The following is a 24,776-nucleotide window of genomic DNA, read 5'->3' as shown; positions in this document are numbered from 1 at the left end:
AAAAAATGCCCTTCAAGTGAAGCAATGGCTTGAAAAGTGTTATAAAGACTCCGCTCCATCAGAAACAAAAATTAAAAAAATTGGTTTGCTGACTTCAAACGTGGTCGTAGAGACACCGATGATGCAGAACGCAGTGGACGTCCAAATGAGACAGTAACACCAGAACACATTAGAATGATCGAAACGTGAAGTTGCGTGAGTTAGCTGACTTTGTAAAGGTATCAAAAAAACGTGTTGGCTCTATATTGCATGAGCATTTGACTATGGGAAAGCTCTGTTCAAAGTGGGTGCTGCGCGAGCCCTCAGTTGACCAAAAACAAGAACGTCTTGATGATTCTGGATAAATCCAGGTGTTATAACACCGTGTTTGAAATACATTCAATGCCACGACTATATCGACGGAAGCATTTTTGTGATCACACCAGCGTCTATGTTGGACTCCAAGGGGAGTCTGTTGTCCAAGTTATCACGTTGAATTGGCATTGTCCTTGATGAAAGACTCACCTGGAACGCTCACTTGGAAAACGTTTTACACAAAGCCTCTATGGTCTCTATGGACATGTCGAAGGATCTGTGGTAAAACTTGGGGCTTAGGCCCCAAACAAATCCATTGGATTTATGTGATGATTGTCAGAACAATGATCACTTATGGTGCAGTTGCTTGGTAGCCGAAGGCTTTATAGAAAACGGCCCAAGAGAAGCTCTCTGGCTTACAGAGACAGGCTTGTCTGGCTATCACTGGGCCATCAGTAACACACCGTCAGCGGCCATGGATATACTTCTAGATCTACCTCCTCTCCACATTTTTCTGGAGAGAGGGGCTAGATGGACTGCATACAGAGTTGTGCACATTGCCAATTGCACAAATCAATTAAATGCAGAGTGCAACAGACTGTTGGTTGACACTGGAAGTCAAAGCATTCTGGAAATGACCTCTGACTTCATCCCTCCAACTGTCAACTACGAACTGCCTTATAAAGTACTATTTCCGAGTAGAAAGGACATGATCTTCCGGGAGGAGGAAATATTAAGAGCAGATAGTTGTTTGTTCACAGATGGATCAAAAACTCCTTCCGGTTCTGGTGCAGGTGTTTTTAGTCACAGACCCAGGACAGAGGTATCAACCTACCTAGGAACCTATGCGACTGTATTTCAAGTGGAAATTTACGTTACTGAATTGCGTGCGAAGAGATTGGATAAATCCAACCTCACACACAAGTCAATAAAAATATTCTGGGACAGTCAAGCGGCGTTGGAAGCTCTTGGCTCCAACCGAGCAACGTCTAAATTGGTAGCAAATTACCAAAAACGACTCTCCTCGATAGGAAGACTCAACAGATTGTCTCTGGTCTGGATTCCTGGCCATACTGGCCTGGAAGGTAATGAAGGTGTTGACCCTCTTGCAAAGGAGGGTGTTGCAAGCGGCTTCATCGGACCAGAACCTGTCATTGGCATCGCTTTGGGCTATGCCAAACAAACATTGAGCACCTGGATTCATGGACTTCTGGCAGAATCTTCCAGGATTGGCTCACTCTAAGGCGTTTATCCACCCTTCGAAGCTTGATAGCAAACAGTTGTTGGACTACAGTAGGGATGAACTACGATGTCTTACAGGCCTTCTTACTGGTCAATGTTATTTGAATCATCATATGCAGAGACTTGTCGGAAGGCAGTGTGTGTCGCTTCTGTTTGGAAAATGATGAAACCGCATACTTTGTGCGTGCCCCGCTGGGGACCGAATCAGGTTGTTAGAGTTCGGCAGATCCGTACTTTTACCATCTGACCTGAAAGACTACTCACCATACAAACTAATCGGCTTCGTTAAGCAGCTGGGTTTATTTGTCCGAGTGTGAATAGGTGTGAGCCACAATAAACCCTTGCGGGTTGCGGTGGAGGATCGAATAGACCCACTCACTTTAGACCTAACCTTACCTAACCTATTACGTTGAAACTTAACTTTTTCGGCCATGTGAAATGTAACAAAAAAACATCAACTTGGAAAATTCAATTTTTTCCAAATTTGACTAATATTGGATCCAGAATGCAGTTGTGTTCTATTGCTAGTTCGATCACACGTGCCTACGAATAATCGAAACCAAACTCTACTCTACTTTTTATGTTTAATGAGCGTATAGAATCGTCGCGCACACTAGAGAAAGTTGAATTCAAAGGCCGGTCGTCGACCTCAAGTAGGCAAGCATCCAATTGAGAAAAAATCGAGCGCGAACTAAGAAAAGAGACGCTTTCTACCGGCATTCGGCATCGCGGTGCTCTCCTATTAGATGTGTCAAGAAACGAAGAAAAAACAGGAATGAGAGAATTCTAAGAATATATGAGGATGCACAAATGTGACCCCCCACGAAGCAGGAGCGTAATAAGTACTCAAAATCAAAATCAAAATCAAAATGTTCTTTATTAACTATTCTCCATACAATTTTAAGGTTTTTTTTTGTGGTGTTTATAAAATATATACAATAAAAAATATATATACAAATATACAAAATGTACACAAGGGTTTCCCCAATGGAGTGGGACAGTGGGATGGGTAGTGAATGGGGTAGAGGGAGTGGCAGGAAAAGACCCCGATACATTTGCGCTCTCAAGAATTCCGCACGGAAGAGAAAAGCGCCTCCACACAGTCCCCCGATGGGACAGTGGGAGACGCCTCCGCTGGTGTTGGCGGTTGGCTCTCCACTCAAAAACGCCTTATATCAGCCTCATATATAGTTTTCCGCTTCCTGCCGAGGCTTACGCGGAAGTTGTTATTCTGTCGCGTTTCGGTACTCAGAGAATCATTCGTCTGTTTGTTGGTAGCACGTAATAAGTACTGATAATGCCATCTGAGATGCGGAAGAAACGTATGTGCGTATATTTTTTGATGAACAAAACTGAAGTCGACAGAGAACCTGCAAAAATTTTAAAAGAAGGGTAAAATGAAAAGTTCAACAAGAAAAGTTGTAATATGAAGCATTGTAGATTCCAATTAGTCATCCCCTTGTCGTATACACAAATTTTGATTACGCAGTGAAATGAATGGTTGTAAACATTGAATTTCAATGTCTAGCTTGTTCAAAATGTCTAATGTTTCGAAAAATAATGCCTTTTCGTTCTCAAAATCCGAAAAAATTCACTTGTAAAAAGCACCTCGTATGAAAGAGAAAAAATAATAAGTAACATCTTTTGCAATAGATAAGTGTTGATTTTAAGAGAGCTTATCTCAGTGTCGTTATTACGTACCTTATAACGAGTGATTTTTTAAAGAGATATAGGATTTGATTTTTGAAACAACACAAACAATTTGAAAAAATTGATGAAACCTTTATTGGAATCGATAGAACTATCAATATAATTTAATGTTTGAAGATGATTTCATGCAAGTGTTGTCTACCGCTCCGCTTTAGATGGCTCATGCACAAGGTCCAATTTTGGCACACTCTCTCTAACATATCGACTGGTAATTCACGTATAAATGCTTCAATATTGGCTTCCAGAGCGTCAGTTGTTGCTGGTTCATCCCTGTAGACATAAGCCTTAACATGACCCCACAAGAAATAATCCAAAGGCGTTAAATCACGCGATCTAGGCGGCCAATTGACGGGCACCAAACGTGAGATAAACTGTTCACCGAAGGCGGCTCTTAATTAGGCCATTGTTTCATGTGCCCTGTGACTGGTGGCACCGTCTTGTCGAAACCGCATGTCAGGCATGTCCAATTCTTCCATTTTGGGCAACAAAAAGTCATCAATCACCAAAGGGTAGCGCTCGCCATTCACAGTAACGTTCCGGCCATTGTCGTCCTTGAAGAAGTACGGCCCGATGATGCCACCGACCCATAAAATCCACACCAAACACTGACTTTTTCGGGATGCATCGGTAGCTCTGGCAATGCTTGTGGCTGGTCTTCACTCCAGATGCGGCAATTTTGCGTGTTAACATATCCATTCAACCAGAAATGAGCCTCGTCGCTGAAAACAATTTTTTGGTAAAAATGTAGATCTTTCTCCAACTTTGCCAGCGCCCATTCACCAAATATTAGACGCTGTGGGAGGTCGTGTGGCTTCAATTCTTGCACCAGCTGTATCTTATAAGGTTTTACACCCAAATCCTTTCGCAAAATTTTCCACGTAGTGGAGTAACAGAGGCCCAATTACTGCAAACGGCGGCGAATCGACATTTCACGGTCATCACGAACACTGGCGGATATAGCCGCAATATTTTCTTCGGTCCTCACTCTACGTATGCGTGTTGGTGGTTTGATGTCCAATAATGTAAACTGGATTCGAAATTTAGTCACAAGCTTCCGAATAGCTCCCTTAGTAGGCCGACTGAACTGCCCATAAATTGGAAGAAGTGTACGGTGCACTTTCTTCACCGAGCATGAATTTTGATAAAGAAATTCAATAATTTGCAAGCGTTGTTCATTCGTAAGTCGATTCATGGTTAAATTATAGACCAAACTGAACAAGTTTTTACAATGACACAAGACACGATTCACGCGTAATCTGTCAAAAACAGTGTTGCCAAAAAGATACCAGCAAAAAATCATTCATTACATATCGATGTATATCTCTCGAATATTTTTACTATCAACGCTGGTGTTCCCCAGGAAGCCATATTGTCTCCAACCCCCCTTTTATTGTATATCAACGACTTATTGGAAAAAACAAGAATCCAATATATTGCTTTGCTGACGACAGCACACTTGTCTCGTCATTCCATTTGAATTCTAGAACATGAGCTATGGAGGCGCTTTTTCACCGGCAGCAGGAGGGTGCATATCTTGATGAGGATCTTTCTGCTTCGATAAGTTTTTTGGGGGTTTAAATGGACACCGATATGTCTTGGCACAGTCATGTCGCTGGAATTGTAAAGTCTGCTTCTCAAAAGCTTGAAACACTGTTCCAAACTAGAAAACTGGACACACCTCAGCGGGTTGGCTATCCTTGATCATATTTCACTGCCTGAACCACTGTGCATTCTGTTTTTGGCGAGTGCATTGTCTTGGGATGTGGGGGTTGAGCAAACCGACCATCGGATACCTGCTTCCACGTAGCCCCGCTGGATTCCAGTTGGATTCCAGGACATCTGTTGCGGATGCACATCTTCACCTGCGACAGGAGTTTGCATATCTTAATGAGGATCTATAGGTTATTTCAAATTGGCGGGAAAGTAACCAGGTTCAATTCAATGCCTCGGAAACCCAGGCATCGGTTTTCTCCAAAAAGATAAATGTCTCCGAACCGGATATATTAATGTCAGGACAGACAATTCCGCTTTCTGCTTCGATAAGTTTGTTAGGGGTCAAAATGGACACCAATATGTCTTGACACAATCATGTTACTGGAACCAGATAACTGTCCAAACCCCAGCAACTTTTGATGCTTCATAAAGCAGATCATACCGTCTTTGGAGTATTGTTCTCATGTATGGAGCTCCGCTCGTAAGTATACTTTGAAGCTGCTAGATTCCATCCAGAAAAGAGCTACTCGCCTGATTGGAGACAGTAACATCACTTGCAACCTTGATAGTCCGGAACATCGAAGAAAGGTTGGAGATTTGTCTCTCTTTTATAGATACTTTCACGGAAGGTGTTCAATTGATTCGGCACATTTGATTCCATCAAGAAATACGCGACGAACTGTGGTTGCTCATCGTTTTGAGGTTCAACTCAGTACACCTTGAACTTCACTGTTCAAAAACTTTTTTATTTGGGGAACTGTATTTATTTAGAATAATCTTCCTGAGAACCTTTTTCCAAATGGATTTAATTTTCAGCGAATCAAATCCGATGCTACTTTCGCACAGACACCGCTCTTAGAGCGCCTCAGGGATTTTCCTGTGGTGCTTGCGTTTTATCCTTGAAAAAAGTATCATTTGGACAAATATTTAAAATGTTATCGTAGAACCTCCTGACAGTTAAATTTTTGACGTCATTTCCAACGTTTTTGAATGTTTCTGGTAAAATGCTAGCACAAATTTCGGTAATTCTGCCTCTGAGTTCTCGTATTGTCCAAAGTTACGTAACATTACCTTCTTGTTATCAATATTTACTAATAATAATTTTGTGTTAAACCCCACATCGTAAGGGTTTTATTTGACTCTATACAGGGTGTTAATTAAGTATGTACCATAAATTCAACAGACGATTCTTTAGGTAATTTTAAGACGAAATGTTCATATAAACATGGGTCCGCAAATCCTTCGTTCTCAAGATACAGGGTGTTAAAATAAAAATAAAAAAAAAGTTATTCGTAAATATTTTAAATATCCTTTACCTAATTTTGTTGTAATTTGGCAATGGTATTTATAACATTAGGGAGCTAATTCAGCCCGAACATGATTCAATTTATTAACTCCAGTGGCGTCTCGAGCGGGATTTGAACGAATATTTTTGACTTAAAAATGTACGCCATTGACTTTTGTGCAATTTTTATTATTTCTTTGGATTAAGCAATTAGAAATACAACTTTTTTGTACCTTGATTTTTTTCGTATCTTGCTTAGTTTTTAAGAAAAAAAAGTCGACATAATTGCATATCCCTGGACCTCACAAGGAATAATATGGGGAATTAAATTATTATTTTTACAATTTTTCATTACTAATTATGTAACAATAACAACAAATAGTCTACTAACGAATTAACACTAAATTAAGTGTTGGAAATGGCCTCCTTCGGCTTCAATACAACCGTCTAGCCGCCGCATCATTGAATTTCGTACTCTTCTGAAAATACCTGGCGTATTTTTTATTATGTCACATGAAATAATGATTTTATTCCGTGAATCCTCTTCACTTTCAACAGCAGTTTTGTATACCAACGCTTTAAGGTGTCCCCAGAGAAAATAATCTAAGGGATTCATTTGGGGCGAGCGAGGTGGCCATGGGTGTGGGCCTGCTCTCCCAATCCAGCGATTATAGTAATTTTTATCCAAAAATTGCCGTGCCGTGTGGTGGAGCACCATCGTGCATGTACCACATACGGAATCTTTCCATGACTGAAATTTCTTCTAAAAGTCCTGATAAAACGAATTCTAAAAACCTTCGGTATTCTTCTCCATTAAGTCTAGGTGGAAGAAAGTGAGGCCCAATGAGATGGTCACCGACAATTCCAACCCAAATATTAAAAGAAAATTATTTTCTATCAAGGCGTGTGGATTGTTTTCGGCCCAAATGTGATTGTTGTGGAAGTTAATAATTGAATTGCGAGAAAAACAAGCTTCATCTGTAAACAATATTCAACTTAGGAAACCTGGATTTCTTCTTATTTTACCGCGTAAACAATTAGAAAAAGCTAGTCTTACAGGCAAATATCTGGGCAATAGAGCTTGCACACGTTGCATGTGATAGGGATATAGCTACTGGTCTCTTAAAATCTGCCACACTGTGACATGGGTAATATTCAGTTCTTTAGCTATTTTCCTAGTTCTGGTGTGAGGATTTACTTCAATCTCATTTAAAACAGCTTCTTAAATTCGAACTGTTCGTACTGTTGCAGGCCTCCCAATGACAACCGTCGATCTTTTAAAACTGCCTGTTTCAGAAAGTCGTGCATGGAGACGTACCAAAGTTCTTCTATTAGGCACTCCACGCTGAGGAAATCTTTCATGGTAAATACGTCTCGCAGCATTCGAGTTTCCGTGAGCCATTCCATAACAGAAATGCATATCTGCCATTTCACTGTTAGTAAATTGAACCATGTTTTACAAAAATGGTTCGAAAAATAACCACTAAACACTTTTTATAACAATTATAAATTAAAAGCTTATAAAGTTGACAACAACTGTTAAGTTGTTTTTTAAATTCTGCAATCGTTTTCCAAGGCAACCCTTGATTATTATTTATGGTATTTTTGGAAATTCAATGATGCTGCGGCTAGACGGTTGTATTGAAGCCGAAGGAGGCCATTTCCAATACTTAATTTAGTGCAATTCGTTAGTCTAGATGTTAATGGTAGGTATTTAATATTTGTTGTTTTTGTAAAAATTGTAAAAATAATAATTTCCAAAAGAAACATTTAATTCCCCATATCATTCCTTGTGAGGCCAGGAGGTCCAGGAATATGCAATTAGGTCGCCTTTTTTTTCTTAAAAACTAAGCAAGATACGAAAAAAAATCAAGATACAAAAAAGTTGTATTTTCAATTGCTCAATCCAAAGAAATAATAAAAATTGCACAAAAGTCAAAGGCGTACATTTTTAAGTCAAAAATATTCGTTCAAATCCCGCTCCAGACGCCCCTGGACTTAATAAATTAAAGCACGCTCGGGCTAAATTAGCTCCTTAATGTTATAAATACCATTGCCAAATTACAACAAAATTAAGTAAAGGATATTAACACCCTGTATCTTGAGAACGAAGATTTGCGGACCCATGTTTATATGAACATTTCGTCTTAAAATAACCAAACGAATCGTCTGTTAAATTTATGGTACATACTTAATTGTCACCCTGTATAGTATAAGTATACACTAGTGACCACATCTTCCTCCTTTGTTCGAGTCTTTTACATAAATAAGGAGCCCAGACTTCCATTTACTGGCAAAATGAAACCTCCATTGTTCCGTTCCAGCCATTGGCTCGAGTAAAGTAATCCGACTGGATGGCTGATACAGTCAATTTTAATGGCTCGAGCTTCCGTCTGGAGAGAACTTTTATTTATACTTTTGTGTTCGTTTTTTGACGTAGCTAGTCGGATTGCACCGGTGAAAAGCGTGTCTTTTCTTTCTTCTCGCTCGATTTTTTTCTTAGTTCGATCCTTGACGAGGTCGATGACCGGTCTTTGAATACAACTTTATCTGTTGTATTCGACGATTCCGTGATTCAATCATATTTGAGGCCGAGTGGAAAAACAACTTAGTAGCACTTCTGCTAACTGAGTTGAACTTCGCCTCTTGTTATATCAGCAACTAGCTCTGTAACTTATCTAAATATTTGTATGTAACTACAGCTGGGAAACAATATAGACGATTATTATTATTATTATTATTATTATTTACGTATCGTGACGTCAATTGTCTCCATGATTACACGTATCACTCTACAATGTGTCATCTTCCTTGAGTCGGTTCCGTGAGCCAGTTTTTTTCAACCACACTTTCACCAAATGGTATGTTTTTTTGTCGAAGCCACTTGATGTTATCAGATTTCTTCATGAAAAAATTGGTATTCTTCTAACTTATTTTGTCGACAATGTTCAAAGTTCAATCAATTTCGTATATACATTTGTGGTTACATTAAAATACATTACATTACATACATTAAAAGTTATCAACATCATCCTATAGGTACTTGAAACATTTAAATTGAAGTATAGAGGGTCACATGGTAAGAGTCTGCCAAATACTTTCGTAGTATGTACATATATTAGACTAGAGCAGGGGTCAGTAAGTAGTTTTAGGTGGTATCCGGATACTGTGGGAAAATTTTAATGGAATCCAGATGAAAAACAAATATTAATAATAAAGTGCTACATATTATTTTGGTTTCAAATCACATTGTGAATTATGAAAGAAATACAATACCTCTTATCAATGTGATAAACTACATCAACGGTCTTGAGCCAGTTTTTTATAGTTTGGTTCTCTAGAGCAGGGGTCTCCAAACTACGGCCCGCGGGCCAAATCCGGCCCGCCAGTGTCATCAATCCGGCCCGCGACAGCCAATGATTTACTGTCATCAATCTGGCCCGCGACAGCCAATGATTACCTAATTGTTGTTACTATTGCTGTGATAAGTTGAAGAAGAAAACACAGAATGATAATTACTCGGTTTTATTTACTTGCAAGGTAAAACTTAACGACAGAAATGATGACAAAGAAAACTTAACCTAAGTATCTAAGTTTAAGCATATTAATAACTAACAAATAATTGAAATGAATCACAGTAAAACAAAAACACTAATGAGATTTATGTAATTGTGATTTTCCACCGACAATACTTTGTAGTTGTGGATCAATTTTACTTGTACCAATTATCAAAAGAGATTTAAGATGCTCATCGGTTAATTGAGATCTGTAAACATTCTTTGTGTACTTCATCTTGGAAAACGTTTTCTCACACAAGTAAGTAGTACCAAAAACAGAAAACAACCCATGAGCAAATTTATGCAAATTATCAAATTGTTCCAGTGGAAGACTCTTATAAAATTCCAACAAAGATGAATTTTGATATTTGTTCTTAAGCATATCTCTGCACCGTAAATCAATAATTTCCATTTGGACTTCCAGAGCCAGGGTTTCAATGTCAGAATCAAAAGGATTTTGAAAAAGCTCAATTTCATTCGCAATGACATCAAAATCTGAAAAACGAGTATCAAAATTTATCTTCAAAGCACTCAAAGTTTCGATTGCAAAATTAACGGAAAATTCAGTCTCTGTAGTGTGGCTGAATATTTCACATGTTTCAAAATGTGTGAAACATTTTTTTCGTAATTGCGATTGAAATAGTATTATTTTCTACCTGAAGGATTTGATATTGGTGTATAAATCAGGGAGAAGCTAATTTTCTCCTTGCAATCTCAAATTCAGTTCGTTCATATAATTTGTCAAATCGACATAAAAGGCTAAGTTCCACATCCATTCACTATTTTCTAAATCGGCAAAAGGGCGCTGCTTCTCATTTAAAAAAAAAATTCGATTTCTGCTCGAAGTTCAAAAAAGCAGCGTACGGCAGTATGATATGGTAAATCATTTTCTCCAATCTGTTGAATAAACTCGCGAAATTGTCGGTGATTCAGCCCAGTGGATCTGATGAAGTTAACAACTGATATAACTGGTTTTAGAACTTCAGACATATCCAAACATTTTCCGCACAAGGACTGTTGATGAATGATACAATGTAAGACTAATGGTTTTGAACCACCATCATTTTCTACAGCCTTTGACACAAGTGCAACCACTCCTTTATTTTTATCATACATATTTTTGCGCCCATCAGTTGTTATAGATTTCAAATCTCCCCATCTAAGGTTCTTTTTATTAATGGCATTTTCAACTCCCTTAAAAATATCTGCCCCAGTTGTCGTGCCGTGAATACTATCAATATCAAGAAGTTCTTCATACATGTCTACTACACGAATAAAAATCAACACCTGAGCAATATCTGACACATCCGTTGACTCATCCAATGCTAGAGAAAACCACTCATGATGTCCTTTTTTGTCAGACAGTTGAGATGATATATTTTCTGCCCCCTCCGAGCCACAGTGTTTGCTGACAAACTGACACTTTTAAATAAATTTACCTTTTCGGGGTATATTTCTTCGGCTACTGCAATCAAGCATTCTTTTATCATTTCTCCATCGGTGAATGGTTTGCCACGTTTTCCGATTTCAAGAGCTACAAGAGCTACACGAAAGCTGACGCGGGTTGGAGACTCTTGTTCAGTATTCGTTTTGGTATACAAAGATTGCTGCGATTTGAGTCCGCGTTTCAAAGCTTCAAATTTTTCCTTCCGCAAACTTCCTGTATACTTGGAGTAACTTTGAAGATGCTTTGATTCATAGTGTCGTTTAATGTTATAGTATTTGATAACAGCTATGGTTTCATTACAAATTAAACATAGCGCCGTATTACTGGACTCAATCACAAAATACTGAAAGTTCCATTTTTCTTGGAACGTTCTGCATTCACTGTCGATTTTTAGCTTCTTTTCCATACTAACAAATCACACATAAAAACAATAAGTCAAATCAAAATACTTTTATTGACGGGTGTTACTTTATTTCACAATAGACAGTTTCGCTTCCTTCGCCTTTCCTACGCAGACTAACTCGCAGTTGCGCTGCTAGCCTCTTTATATGCAATTATAACTGCCATCTCGAGGTGATCGGAATACACTAGCTAGAACCAGAACTTTCTCAAACCAACACGGTAATTCCATATATTTAATTACGCCTAATGCCACCTAGCGGGTAGCTGAAAAAGATAGTACATAGTACCACTACTCGCCACTAGATGTCGTTAAATGTCACAATACACAATAATAATCGAAATGCAAAAAAGCGTAAGTTTGCTTAGGTCACGCACTTTGCGACTATCCTAGTCTACAAAGATAGTTGAGGGCAGAAATTGGCCCTTGGAATAAACTGAAAAAATCATTATGGCTCGTAGCAGATTCGAAGTGTGTCTTCTAGGTGAGCGTCTGTTAATCTCGAACGATATTTGTTTTTCAAAAAATGCATCGTTGAGAAAAATGTTTCACATATGTATGTCGAGCCAAACATACTTAGTGCCCAAATTGATAGCTAGTTTTTACAATTTTCAAATTTTCTGGGACATGTTTGCCAAAAATTCTTTAGTGGATACCGTTTTATACATTTGCAAATCAATTATCTATATTTGAAGTGATGGATTTGATATATTAAGCAACTTGGCAGCTAGATCTGTTCATTTTGCCGCTGCATCAATTACAAATGGAGCTTTAAGAAACGGAGATAGCTTTCCTATCTTTGCAAAGTCTTGGAATCTTGTAGCAAATTCGTTCTCAAGATCGGCCAGAAATTGTACAAACTCAGCAGAAACAAAAGATATTTTCTTTATCCTATATTCAATATGAATTTTTACGAAATAAAAAAGTCATCAATCGAACAAGTTACATCCTTTTCATCTTTCGAGGATACCGACCCCCGCCTACGGCCAGCCGCCTTGTGAGTCCTTTAGTCCTTCAGCAGTACCCCATCAGACTACAAATCAATCTAGAACAGTCGTAGGACGCGGCGCAATTCCTCCTCCGACCAAAGGACCTGCCGGGCGTACACGCCGAATTCGAAACTGTGGAATTCTCCGGGCTCCTGCTGCAGCGGGAATCGAGAAAGCTGCTGCCGGTGCCGGGAGCCCGGATCGATGTCTTTAATCCCATAGAAAACCGGGAAAATGGAAAACGTTCGGCGCGTTTCCCTTTAAGGTCGACCCGCATCACGTATTAAGTGGAATGGTCGCATTTTTTATTTTCGGCGTCGGTAGATGCAGGACGGTCGAGTAATTAGGAGAGGAAAGTGTAACGGATGTCGAGGATATCAAGACTGCCCATAATGCTATTATGACCAACCGTAGATATTTCCCAGTTTCTTGTCAAGACTTGCCTTCGAATTACATAAATTGAATTCACGATTCCTCTGTTGGTAGATTGTGGTGGTTAATATACAGAAATACAGAACAGTACCTGAGATATGAATCCTTTCACTACTTAACCGCATAAACCGCGACGGGTTATTAGCGGAGGAACAATTAGGTATAATGATATTTTATGTAATATATGAATAGATTCAGAAAAGTTATTAAAGAGTTCAAGTTCACCACGTCTAGAACAATAGTTCAACAGAGAAATGTCTTTATCGAAATTATCTCGATATTGCTTAGGAAGTAATAGTTTTTTGGTTCAAAACGTAATATTTAGAAGAGATTGTGAAGTACATGATTTGAATAAGAGTCGGGGTATCGATGGAGAATAACACAAAAAGTACGAGAAATACAGATTATATCCAGAAAAATTCTTTGAGTACACCAGAATTAGTATTGAAACTTTCGATTATATTCTTATGAATATTCAACCAGAATTGGAGAAGAAAGTTAATGCAAATAGAATTTTAAGTGCCACTGAAACATTGTTTTTGACATTGAGGTATGTACTTACCTATCTATACATATCCATCTATAATAATAATAATAATTTATTAAACCACTGTGGTATAATATATATATATATATATATATATATATATATATATACATATATATATATATATACATATATATATATATATATATATATATATATATATATATATATATATATATATATATATATATATATACATATGGTACGTCGATTAAATCAAACTATTTACCCTTAGTACATAGTTGAAATGAAGTATAAAAAAAATTGTGAACCAATAAAAACGAAATGTAGTAAAAACACAAAAGAATAAAAATATAAACACTTACAAATTACAATTGTCAGTAAGATATATCTTATATTATAATAATAAAATTAATACTGATTTATTTTCGTCAGTAGGTACAATATGTACATATGACAGGTTAATTGAAAACAAAAAGCATACTATGACACTAATAAATAACTATTATTTCTGACCGGGATATTATAAGCTTATATCGTCATAGTTACGCTATCAATAAAGAGGGTCATAACTCCCTTGGGACATTATAGATTTTATAATTTCCTCTACCTTTCACAAGTAAAAATAAATAGAAATGAAAACTAAACCATATTTTATTTATTCACGTCATTACAAATAATAAATGTACAATTTTGAAATGTTCCCTGAAAATTACTTCCGCCACTGGAAACAATTTCTTCTTTTGTATGGCTGGAGCTTCTGTTCACTACAGTCGAGGTACCTGCCTCTTCTGATGACAAAGTAGACAACATACGCGCCGTTTTATTTCTCAATTCGATGCTATCCTCCAAATACCCCTGCGCCACCGTGGAACTTTTCCAACCTCCGTGTCTTTTTAAGTTAGTCATAGTTGCTCCTGCATTGGCTAGAGCAGTAGCAGAAGTGCGACGAAGGCAATGTCCCGTATAGGAAGATGAGTTTGGCAATCCTAAATACATTGCGATTTTGCTGGGGATTTTCCCAAACATGTTTTTTCCAATTGGCTGAGATGTACATTTATTTTGTCGGAAGCTCAAAAAAAATCGTTCAATACCTTTAGGACGCAAAGACATATAAAGTCTTAATAAAGGCAAAGCGGAGAACTCTTTTTCATCCACAACTGTAAATTTCTTCGATACACCAGTTTTACTTTCCGGTACGTTCACTACCATAACGGAATCCCGGTCCTCTATATCCGATATCTTCATATTCAAAAGTTCCTGACTTCTGCATCCTCCAAAATAACCCATAATCAAAACAACCTATAACAAAAAAAAGGAAATAAATACACACAAAAAGGAAAATAAGAAAAAAATTACCTTATGCAATAAATGAATATCATTAGGAGCGTCCTTTAGGAATCTGATAACATCTTTAGGAGATAAAACAGCAGACTTTTTCGGCTTATAACTCTTACTCTTCCGTTTCAAAAAAGCCTGTAGTTCATTGAACTTGGTGATATCTCGTTTCTCATGTATAGTCACCATCGATTTTAGCATTGACCATTTAGTCCATAAAGAATTCGGACTATACGTTTCTGACTGAAACGAATAAACACAATTACTACCAAATCTACCGAAAAACATAGAAAATTCCTTACCAGTTCTTGAAAATATGCCAGAAATACAGTTTCAGTGACATCTTTTGGCATAACATTTTTCCGTGTCAGCCAGTCCAGATATATCTTGTATTCTTTTTGGTATACGGCTTCACTTTTCGATGGAATTAATGATTCTCTTGCTTGTTCAGCTTTTTTCAAAAATCCTCCATTATATTTGGGGTAGAAAACACGTTTTCACCGCAAACACAGCTTGATAACAAAGTTCTGTTTATAAACAAGTAACATAGCAACAACCTAGCAACAAGAAAACTCTACTATAATCAACGGTACCTGATTCAAATATACCGGGAAGGTAATGAATTGGTACATTTTTCCGTTTCAAAAATGAACAAAATTTTATTGAAATCGGTCAGAAATAAAATTATCTATGTACCACGGGAATTAATTCCCTTGATACATAAATAACTATTACAACATTCACATTACACTTATTCATAAAATAACTACACTAAATTATCATTCAAGTATTTCTGACGACTATAGTAACACTTTTCAATGAGCAAGGATTTAACACGGTTACAGAATACCATTTCGGATTTCAGATTTTTTATCGAGGATGGCAATTTATTATACAGGATGATCCCATTATATAAGGGTGATTTTTGAAATTTAGCTGTCCTGTGGAGGGGTATTCTCAATTGATCAGCGTGACGTGTATAAAAATTGTGAGAGGATCCATTAGTTGTGAGAGTTGTAAGATTTTTTCTAATAAAAACTACACATTTGAAAATATAGAGTGCTGGGACAGACAGCAATTTCATTCTCATGAACACTGGTTTACGTTTCTGTCCTATAAATACCCTATTGAAATCCGAACCGCACCCCCAAGACATGATGTTCAGGGAAATATGTGAAAAAGCCATTGCATAATAGATGCTAATCAGACTTTTCAGAACTACATAGTTTTTCATCTGCTTCATTGCAAAAAATGCTTTATTATTTATATATATATATTAATCTACATTACGTATTTATCTATATACCTATGTATATAGGTAATATTCAATTAGCTGATTATATTTTGGAGAATTACTTACCTGTAGTATCCATCAGTATGAACAACTTTTCCCAAGAAAGTAATAGTCGCAAACGGATTTTCTTATAACTAAATTTATTGGGAACTATCTTTGCCCAAAATATTATCAGCTAATTAAATGTTACACTGTATATTAATATTTCATGGAATAAAAACACTTTCAGATAATTATGTTATTTATTACAAAAACTAAATTATATTACAGTAATTTTTCGTACAACTAAAACAAAAAACAAATTCTAACTTGTAATTGACGGTAGAATGAATAATGAATTTCTAACTTTTCCATCAGTCTTTTATTCAGCAAAAAAAGTCTCGGTGTTCATTTTTAATAATAATAATAATAGGTCTTTATTCCCGGAATGATACAATAAATAAATGTGAACATTTACCGAAACGGGAAAAGCTGAAGATCATTTTTTTTTGCGGCGAAAACAACTAAACTCGTTTGATCACTGCACTATTTACCGCGACTACCGCTCGACTACCGCGCGACTACCGCTCGCCGACCGCGCCGCAAGTCGCCCACGCGATTCGCTCGGTACATTTCGCCGGTCGCCGTTGCGCGTGGCTTGATAAGTAACTTCCAATGCGTTTGTTTCAGTCGCTAGACGCTTCGCTTCGGCGAGTGTCCCGTGGCCAGGCTGTAATATTTGTTTCAGTGGCGAATGTAAATTTTTTTCAAACAGCAATGTTCACAGACAAACTTGCCATTATTGGAGTGACACCAACCCTCACGTTTTACGGAAAACACATACCCAATATCCAGAAAAAAAATTAACGTTTAGGCAGGTATATTGGGAAACCATATTGAAGGACCTCTATTTATTGATGAAAATTCAACAGAGGAACTGTATTTGAATATACTGGAAACTACTGTTGACCCTCTCATCGCTGAAATCGTCGAGGCGAATCCTAATGAATTCGATATGGATATTGTATTCCAAGACGTAGCACCACCACATTACTCCAGACAAGTAAGAAACTATTTGGATATTACTTTTCCCGGTCGTTGGATTGGCCGTCGAGCTCCTACAGAATGGCCAGATCGCTCGCCAGATTTGACACCTTTGGACTTTTTTATGGGGCTATTTGAAGCAACAGGTTTACGAAACTGAACCTGCTTCAATATTGGAAATACGGCAGAGAATAATAAATATTTGTAGAAATTTTGACGTTGCTGTGTTCGAAAATGTTCGGCGTGAAATATCGGATAGGCTGTTCATATGTCAAGAAGTTCAAGGCAACCATTTCGAGCATCTTCTGAACTGACCTCAAGCTTATTACCTCATATTATGTAGTTAAATGTACATGTATTGAGGCAATTATTGAAAGTTCCGCCATTTTGTAGTAGTTGAAGATTATATTCTAGGGTTGTGAAGCATTTGTCAGGAGCTTCAAAAAGATGTATCACAAGGCTCCCTTTCCATTTAATTATTTTCCCAGATAGTGCCGACTCGCCATCTTAACAGTTTCATCTGTCAATTTCACTTCAAAATAAAGTATTCATGCATTAATTTCATTATCCCGAATTTCAATTTTTTGAGTTGGGCCATTAAAGAAATGCACAGTTTAAAATGCATAATAGAATAGTTTAATGAACTAAAGAAGGTACTGTGTAGCCAATTGTGACTTTAGTAAAGTTGATAGTGTAAAAATTGTTTTATTATCGTGGACACCTAACAAAATAACTGAATTCTGGTTTCGAGTTCCATACTTTTTTGAACCTGTTTGTTCTTGGCAGACCGAAAAGTGTGTAATTAAAAATAGAAACGGTGTCCTGATTCTTCATTTTCGATTTCACTGCTTGAATTCTTGGATATTATTAAACCAGGTGCACTCGGCTGCAGGCTGTACGGTTTGAGAAGTAGGTGGAAATACATTCGAACTGGCAAAACAAAAAGTTTGAAATACCTTTCATCGCAAACAAAATTTCGAAGAGAAAGAAACGCGTTAATTTTTTTTTTCGATATCGGCGACATCGGCTGCTGGATAGATAGAAAATGAGTACTCCCCTTTACTTTCTACTCCCAAAATCATCATTTCTAAAACGAGGAAATAAAATGGAGTAATGACACCGTTATTTTCAACACTTTGACACGTGTTTCGATCATCAAGTGATCATCTTCAGGAGGAAGAATAATGTTTTTGTTGAAGATGATCGTTTCGAGGAAGATTAATCTTCCTCTTGAAGATGATCACTTGTTGTTCGAAACATGTGTCGAGGTGTTAAAATAACGGTTTGGTGTTGGGATAAAACTCCAGTAATATGTTTTAACACTTTATTATAAAATTTTCAGTGGATAGTTCACAAAACCGCAACAAGTGTTCCTCTATAACGTCAAGTCAAGATTTATTCATCGCGCAGGTGCCCTTAGACACCTGCGTGACGTGTCGGAAAAAAAAATAACCCCTATACAATTTTCATAATAACATAAGTTGTCCAGACATTGGACCTTCGCTTAAAAAAACACAAAAATAAAATTACGTGAAATAGAACAACCATAAATCTAATGGATGGGCAGGTCCACAGAGGTCGCGCTCTGCTTGATCCTCCTGTCAAGCCTTCACTCGCCGTCAAGTCTTCACTCGCCGGATAATAATTTTAATCTCCAGTCGGTTTACATCCCTTCATCGCCAATGACGTATTCAGCCATCTCATTTATAAACCTCACCCATTCCTCTTCTACTCCGTTGCTATCTCTTACCTGCGGCTCCCCTCTCTCTCCCACCTTCTTTCTCTGCTTCTCCCTCCATCTAATTCTTTCTTCCAGTCTACATACTCTTACTATGTGTTCTGCTGTTTCGGGGTCCCCAGTTCCGCAGGAGCATGAAACTTCCTGGCATAACCCAAATCTACTCAGGTATCCGGTGAAGTTGCCGTGCCCCGTCATCAGCTGCACCGCCTTTCGATTCAACTCCAGTCTTTCTCTCCCTACCAACCTACACCATTCATATGTCCATCTTCCCTTGTCACTCGTGTCCCATTCTCTTTGTCATTTTTCCTTTATGTTCTCCTTTATCCTTCTTCTTTCATCCTTCTTGTCATACATTACTACGCTTGCCCATCCTATTTCTTTCTCATTTACTGCCCTTAGATATTCCGCATGTGCTCTGGAATTCCCTTCATTCGCTCTATCGTACCCTTTTCTCCTTTCAATTCATGTATTGTTTCCCCTTCTTTTTCGATCCTCAATTTTTGTGAGTATCACCACTGCTCGTTTGTTTTTTGGTCGAGCTTTATGTAACATATCAACTGCGATCTTTGAGTCACTGACCACTCTTATTCTCTCTATTTCACTCCTTTCAGTCACTCTCTCAATCGCTGCCATTTCCACTTCGTTTATGTCATTCATCCCTTCTACTCTGTCTCCTCCCTGTTGCCATCCATTCCGTTCTCTGTAGGCCCAGCCTACGCTCGTCCTTCCATCATTCGCCCTGCCGGCGTCCACATATACTTCGGTCATGTTTCACACTCCTCCAGTACTCTTCCGGAGTACCAGGGGGATACTCTTTCCTTCTCTGTCACTCTTGCTCTATTTTTCTCCCTTCTCCGCCTCTATGTTGACTGGAGCTTCCCCGGCCAGTACTGTTAATGCAGCAGTGGTGGTCATCCTATATCACCAACAGAAAAGGTCTCTGCGCTGCTAGTATCTGTCGCCTTATACTCGTGTCATTCGCTCTGCCCCCCCCCCCTCCACACTTGTACTCCGTACAGAAGTGCAGGTTTTGCCACCCTTTCATATATTATCCTGACACACTCTCTTGTTACATTCAGTTCTCTTCCAGTCCATCTCCTCATTCTCCCCACCATTATGGCCATCTTCCTACGTACCTCTTTCATGTCGGCGATAAATAGAAGTTCTCTATCAACCACAATCCCGAGGTACCTGATTCTCTTTCACTTCGAACTTGTTATCAGAAAGTCTTTGATTTTTTTCTTGATTTAGAGAAAATTGGTGACACTTCTGATGCTCTGGCAGTGGTGAACCTTTGTACTCGTTACGGTTTATTTTTTTCTGATGGAAGTCGTTTCACCGTCTCGTTTGATGAGAGTGAATTTCCTCATTTCATGTTAGCGAATGGTCAGTTTATATGGTGAGTGGTCTTTCAGGTCAAACCTGATTCGGTCCCCAGCGGGACAGACATAAAGTATGTGCTCTGCTGTTTCATCATTTTCCAAACAGGGGCGACACACACTGTCTTCTGACAGTCTGAGTCTCTGCAAATGACAGTAACCTGTCATTTGCCTGTTAGACATTGGAGTGAGCCAATCCTGGAAGATTCTACAAGAAGTCCATGAATCTTTTTGCCATCCAGGTGTTCAATCTTTGTTTGGCAAAGCCTAAAGCGATGCCAATGACAGGTTCTGGTACATTGAAGCTGCTTGCAACCCCCTGCTTTGCAGCAGCCTCATTGCCTTCCAGGCCAGTATGGCCAGGAATCCAGACCAGAGACAATCTGTTAAGTCTTCCTATCGAGGAGAGTCGTTTCTGACAATTCCACCAATTCAGACGTTGCTCGGTAGGAGCCAAGAGCTTCCCACGCCGCTTGACTGTCCTATAATATTTTTATTGACTTGTGTATGAGGTTGGATTCTTCCACTCTCTCCGCACACAAGTCAGTGGCATGAATTTCCGCTTGAAATTCAGTCGTATAGGTTTCTAGGCATGTTAATATCTCTGTCCTGAGTCTGCGACTGATACCTGACTGACACCTTCACCAGAACCTGAAGGTGTTTTTGATCCATCTGTGAACCAACAACTATCTGCTCTTAAATTTCCTTCTCCTGGAGGATCCAGTCCTCTATACTCGGGAACAGTACTTTATAAGTCAGTTCGTAGTTGACAGTTGGAGGCATAAAGTCAGAGGTTATTTTCAGAATGCTGTGACTTCTAGTGTCAACCAGCAGTCTGTTGTACTCTGCATCAAATTGATTTGTGCAATTGCCAATGTGCGCAAGTTCCCATCTAAATGTAGATTCTTGATGTGTCGCATTAACTTGTCTGGACGTATCTCGCTCAAGTTATATTGTATTTTTGATTAGCTCCGCGTCGCGATACAAATTGGACCGTACAGAGTGTTCTTGAGTTGAGAATCTCGTTGGTACAATTAACCTTTCCAGGGAGATTGGGGTTAATCGTAGATGGTGTTTTATTGTCGACATTTTTCACCACTTTTTGTATATGCAACATTTTCCTATAATTTTCCTAAACATTATTTATATTTCACGAACTACGAAAAAGCGCTAAATGAATTTAAAATCAATCCAGGAAAAAATCAACCCATTTATGCCATAGTATCAATATACAGCCACAATCATACTTGAATATTTGATTCAATTTGATGAGGTCAGCGACAATGATTGAAATTGTGAGAATGATGGATGAATAGGCCCTGAAAGTTACGTATGATTCAAAAATAATGACACCAAGATGTTAATTTCATAGCGGTTAGTCCTATAGCTGCTGGAAAGATGCACTTTTGTGGCTTAGCCATGAATTTTTTCATCATTCTATCGGTTGAAAGAAAATAATCGCGTTTATGCAAAGCCAAAAAGTAACAGTGATAGCGGTCAGTTTCATCGCTGTTGAAAAGAAGCGTTTTATCGCTGTGAGACTCTGTTTTTGTGGCTTAGTCTCGAATTTTTTCATCATTGTATCGGTTAGAAGGAAATTACCGCGGTTATGCAAAGCCACAAAGTAACAGTGATAGCGGTCAGTTTCATCGCTGTTGGAAAGAAGCGTTTTATCACTGTGAAACTCTGTTTTTGTGGCTTAGTATTGAATTTTTTCATCATTGTATCGGTTAGAAGGAAATTACCGCGGTTATGCAAAGCCACAAAGTAACAGTGATAGCGGTCAGTTTCATCGCTGTTGGAAAGAAGCGTTTTATCACTGTGAAACTCTGTTTTTGTGGCTTAGTATTGAATTTTTTAATCATTGTATCGGTTAGAAGGATATTACCGCGGTCATGCAAAGCCACAAAGTAACAGTGATAGCGGTCAATTTCATCGCTGTTGAAAAGAAGCGTTTTATCGCTGTGAAACTCTGTTTTTGTGGCTTAGTATTGAATTTTTTAATCATTGTATCGGTTAGAAGGAAATTACCGCGGTTATGCAAAGCCACAAAGTAACTGTGATAGCGGTCAGTTTCATCGCTGTTGGAAAGAAGCGTTTTATCACTGTGAAACTCTGTTTTTGTGGCTTAGTATTGAATTTTTTAATCATTGTATCGGTTAGAAGGATATTACCGCGGTTATGCAAAGCCACAAAGTAACAGTGATAGCGGTCAATTTCATCGCTGTTGGAAAGAAGCGTTTTATCGCTGTGAAACTCTGTTTTTGTGGCTTAGTATTGAATTTTTTAATCATTGTATCGGTTAGAAGGAAATTACCGCGGTTATGCAAAGCCACAAAGTAACAGTGATAGCGGTCAGTTTCATCGCTGTTGGAAAGAAGCGTTTAATCACTGTGAAACTCTGTTTTTGTGGCTTAGTATTGAATTTTTTAATCATTGTATCGGTTAGAAGGAAATTACCGCGGTTATGCAAAGCCACAAAGTAACAGTGATAGCGGTCAATTTCATCGCTGTTGGAAAGAAGCGTTTTATCGCTGTGAAACTCTGTTTTTGTGGCTTAGTATTGAATTTTTTAATCATTGTATCGGTTAGAAGGAAATTACCGCTGTTATGCAAAGCCACAAAGTAACAGTGATAGCGGTAAGTTTCATCGCTGTTGGAAACAAGCGTTTCATTGCTGTGAAACTCTGTTTTTGTGGCTTAGACTTGAATTTTTTCATCATTTTATCGGTTAGAAGGAAATTATCGCGGTTATGCAAAGCCACAAAGTAACAGTGATAGCGGTCAGTCTCATTGCTGCTGGAAAGATGCGTTTTATCGCTGTAAAACTCTGTTATTCTGGCTTAGCTTTGAATTTTTTCATCATCTTATCGAATACAAGGAAATAATCGCGGTTATGCAAAGCCACAAAGTAACAGTAATGGCGGTCAGTTTCATCGCTGTTTAAAAAAAGAAGCGTTTTATCGCTGTGAAACTCTGTTTTTGTGGCTTAGCCTTGAATTTTTTCATCATTTCATCGGTTACAAAGAAATTATCATTGTTATGCAAAGCCACAAAGTAACAGTGATAGCGGTCAGTTTCATTGCTGTTGGAAAGAAGCGTTTTATGCTGTGATAGCGGTCAGTCTTATTGCTGCTGGAAAGATGCGTTTTACCGCTGTGAAACTCTGTTTTTGTGGCTTAAACTTGAATTTTTTCATCATTTTATCGGTTAGAAGGAAATTATCACGGTTATGCAAAGCCACAAAGTAATGATGATAGCGGTCAGTCTCATTGCTGCTGGAAAGATGCGTTTTATCGCTGTAAAACTCTGTTATTCTGGCTTAGCTTTGAATTTTTTCATCATCTTATCGAATACAAGGAAATAATCGCGGTTATGCAAAGCCACAAAGTAACAGTAATGGCGGTCAGTTTCATCGCTGTTGGAAAGAAGCGTTTTATGCTGTGATAGCGGTCAGTCTTATTGCTGCTGGAAAGATGCGTTTTATCGATGTGAAACTCTGTTTTTGTGGCTTAAACTTGAATTTTTTCATCATTTTATCGATTAGAAGGAAATTACCGCGGTTATGCAAAGCCACAAAGTAACAGTGATGGCGGTCAGTCTCATTGCTGCTGGAAAGATGCGTTTTATCGCCGTAAAACTTTGTTATTCTGGCTTAGCTTTGAATTTTTTCATCATCTTATCGAATACAAGGAAATAATCGCGGTTATGCAAAGCCACAAAGTAACAGTAATGGCGGTCAGTTTCATCGCTGTTGGAAAGAAGCGTTTAATCACTGTGAAACTCTGTTTTTGTGGCTTAGTATTGAATTTTTTCATCATTTCATCGCTTAGAAAGAAATTATCGCTGTTATGCAAAGCCACAAAGTAATAGTGATAGCGGTCAGTTTCATTGCTGCTGGAAAGAAGCGTTTTATGCTGTGATAGCGGTCAGTCTTATTGCTGCTGGAAAGATGCGTTTTATCGCTGTGAAACTCTGTTTTTGTGGCTTAAACTTGAATTTTTTCATCATTTTATCGGTTAGAAGGAAATTATCGAGGTAATGCAAAGCCACAAAGTAATGATGATAGCGGTCAGTCTCATTGCTGCTGGAAAGATGCGTTTTATCGCTGTAAAACTCTGTTATTCTGGCTTAGCTTTGAATTTTTTCATCATCTTATCGAATACAAGAAAATAATCCCGGTTATGCAAAGCCACAAAGTAACAGTAATGGCGGTCAGTTTCATCTCTGTTGGAAAGAAGCGTTTTATGCTGTGATAGCGGTCAGTCTTATTGCTGCTGGAAAGATGCGTTTTATCGCTGTGAAACTCTGTTTTTGTGGCTTAGTCTTGAATTTTTTCATCATTTTATCGATTAAAAGGAAATTACCGCGGTTATGCAAAGCCACAAAGTAACAGTGATAGCGGTCAGTTTCATTGCTGTTGG

General features: G+C 38.2%; 2 protein-coding genes across 2 annotated transcripts in view; one reads left to right on the top strand and one right to left on the bottom strand.

Moving 5' to 3' along the window:
• Positions 1-24,776, top strand: part of LOC111511070 (Lysine demethylase 3) — a 701,967-nt gene that overhangs the window by 8,040 nt on the left and 669,151 nt on the right. The gene's annotated exons all lie outside the window — the stretch shown is intronic.
• On the bottom strand, positions 14,099-15,577 carry LOC141485729 (uncharacterized). The gene is made up of 3 exons (XM_074183055.1): positions 15,218-15,577; positions 14,937-15,158; positions 14,099-14,879 (listed from the first exon to the last, which is right to left on the bottom strand). Exons 1-3 carry the CDS (start codon positions 15,266-15,268, stop codon positions 14,232-14,234), a joined length of 921 nt encoding a protein of 306 aa, XP_074039156.1. The 5' UTR covers positions 15,269-15,577; the 3' UTR covers positions 14,099-14,231.

The sequence above is a fragment of the Leptinotarsa decemlineata genome, unplaced genomic scaffold (assembly GCF_025532065.1).
Source record: "Leptinotarsa decemlineata unplaced genomic scaffold, Ldec_3_MD MMD2_tig00026330_RagTag_RagTag, whole genome shotgun sequence".
NCBI lineage: Eukaryota > Metazoa > Arthropoda > Insecta > Coleoptera > Chrysomelidae > Leptinotarsa > Leptinotarsa decemlineata.
This window is presented reverse-complemented; position numbering and strand designations above follow the sequence as displayed.

Coding starts and splice junctions, on each gene's coding strand:
- LOC141485729 (XM_074183055.1), bottom strand. CDS start 15,268: ATGCCAAAAGATGTCACTGAAACTGTATTTCTGGCATATTTTCAAGAA. Junction 15,159..15,217: donor TGGCATATTTTCAAGAACTG/GTAAGGAATTTT, acceptor TATTCGTTTCAG/TCAGAAACGTATAGTCCGAA. Junction 14,880..14,936: donor ATATTCATTTATTGCATAAG/GTAATTTTTTTC, acceptor TTTTTGTTATAG/GTTGTTTTGATTATGGGTTA.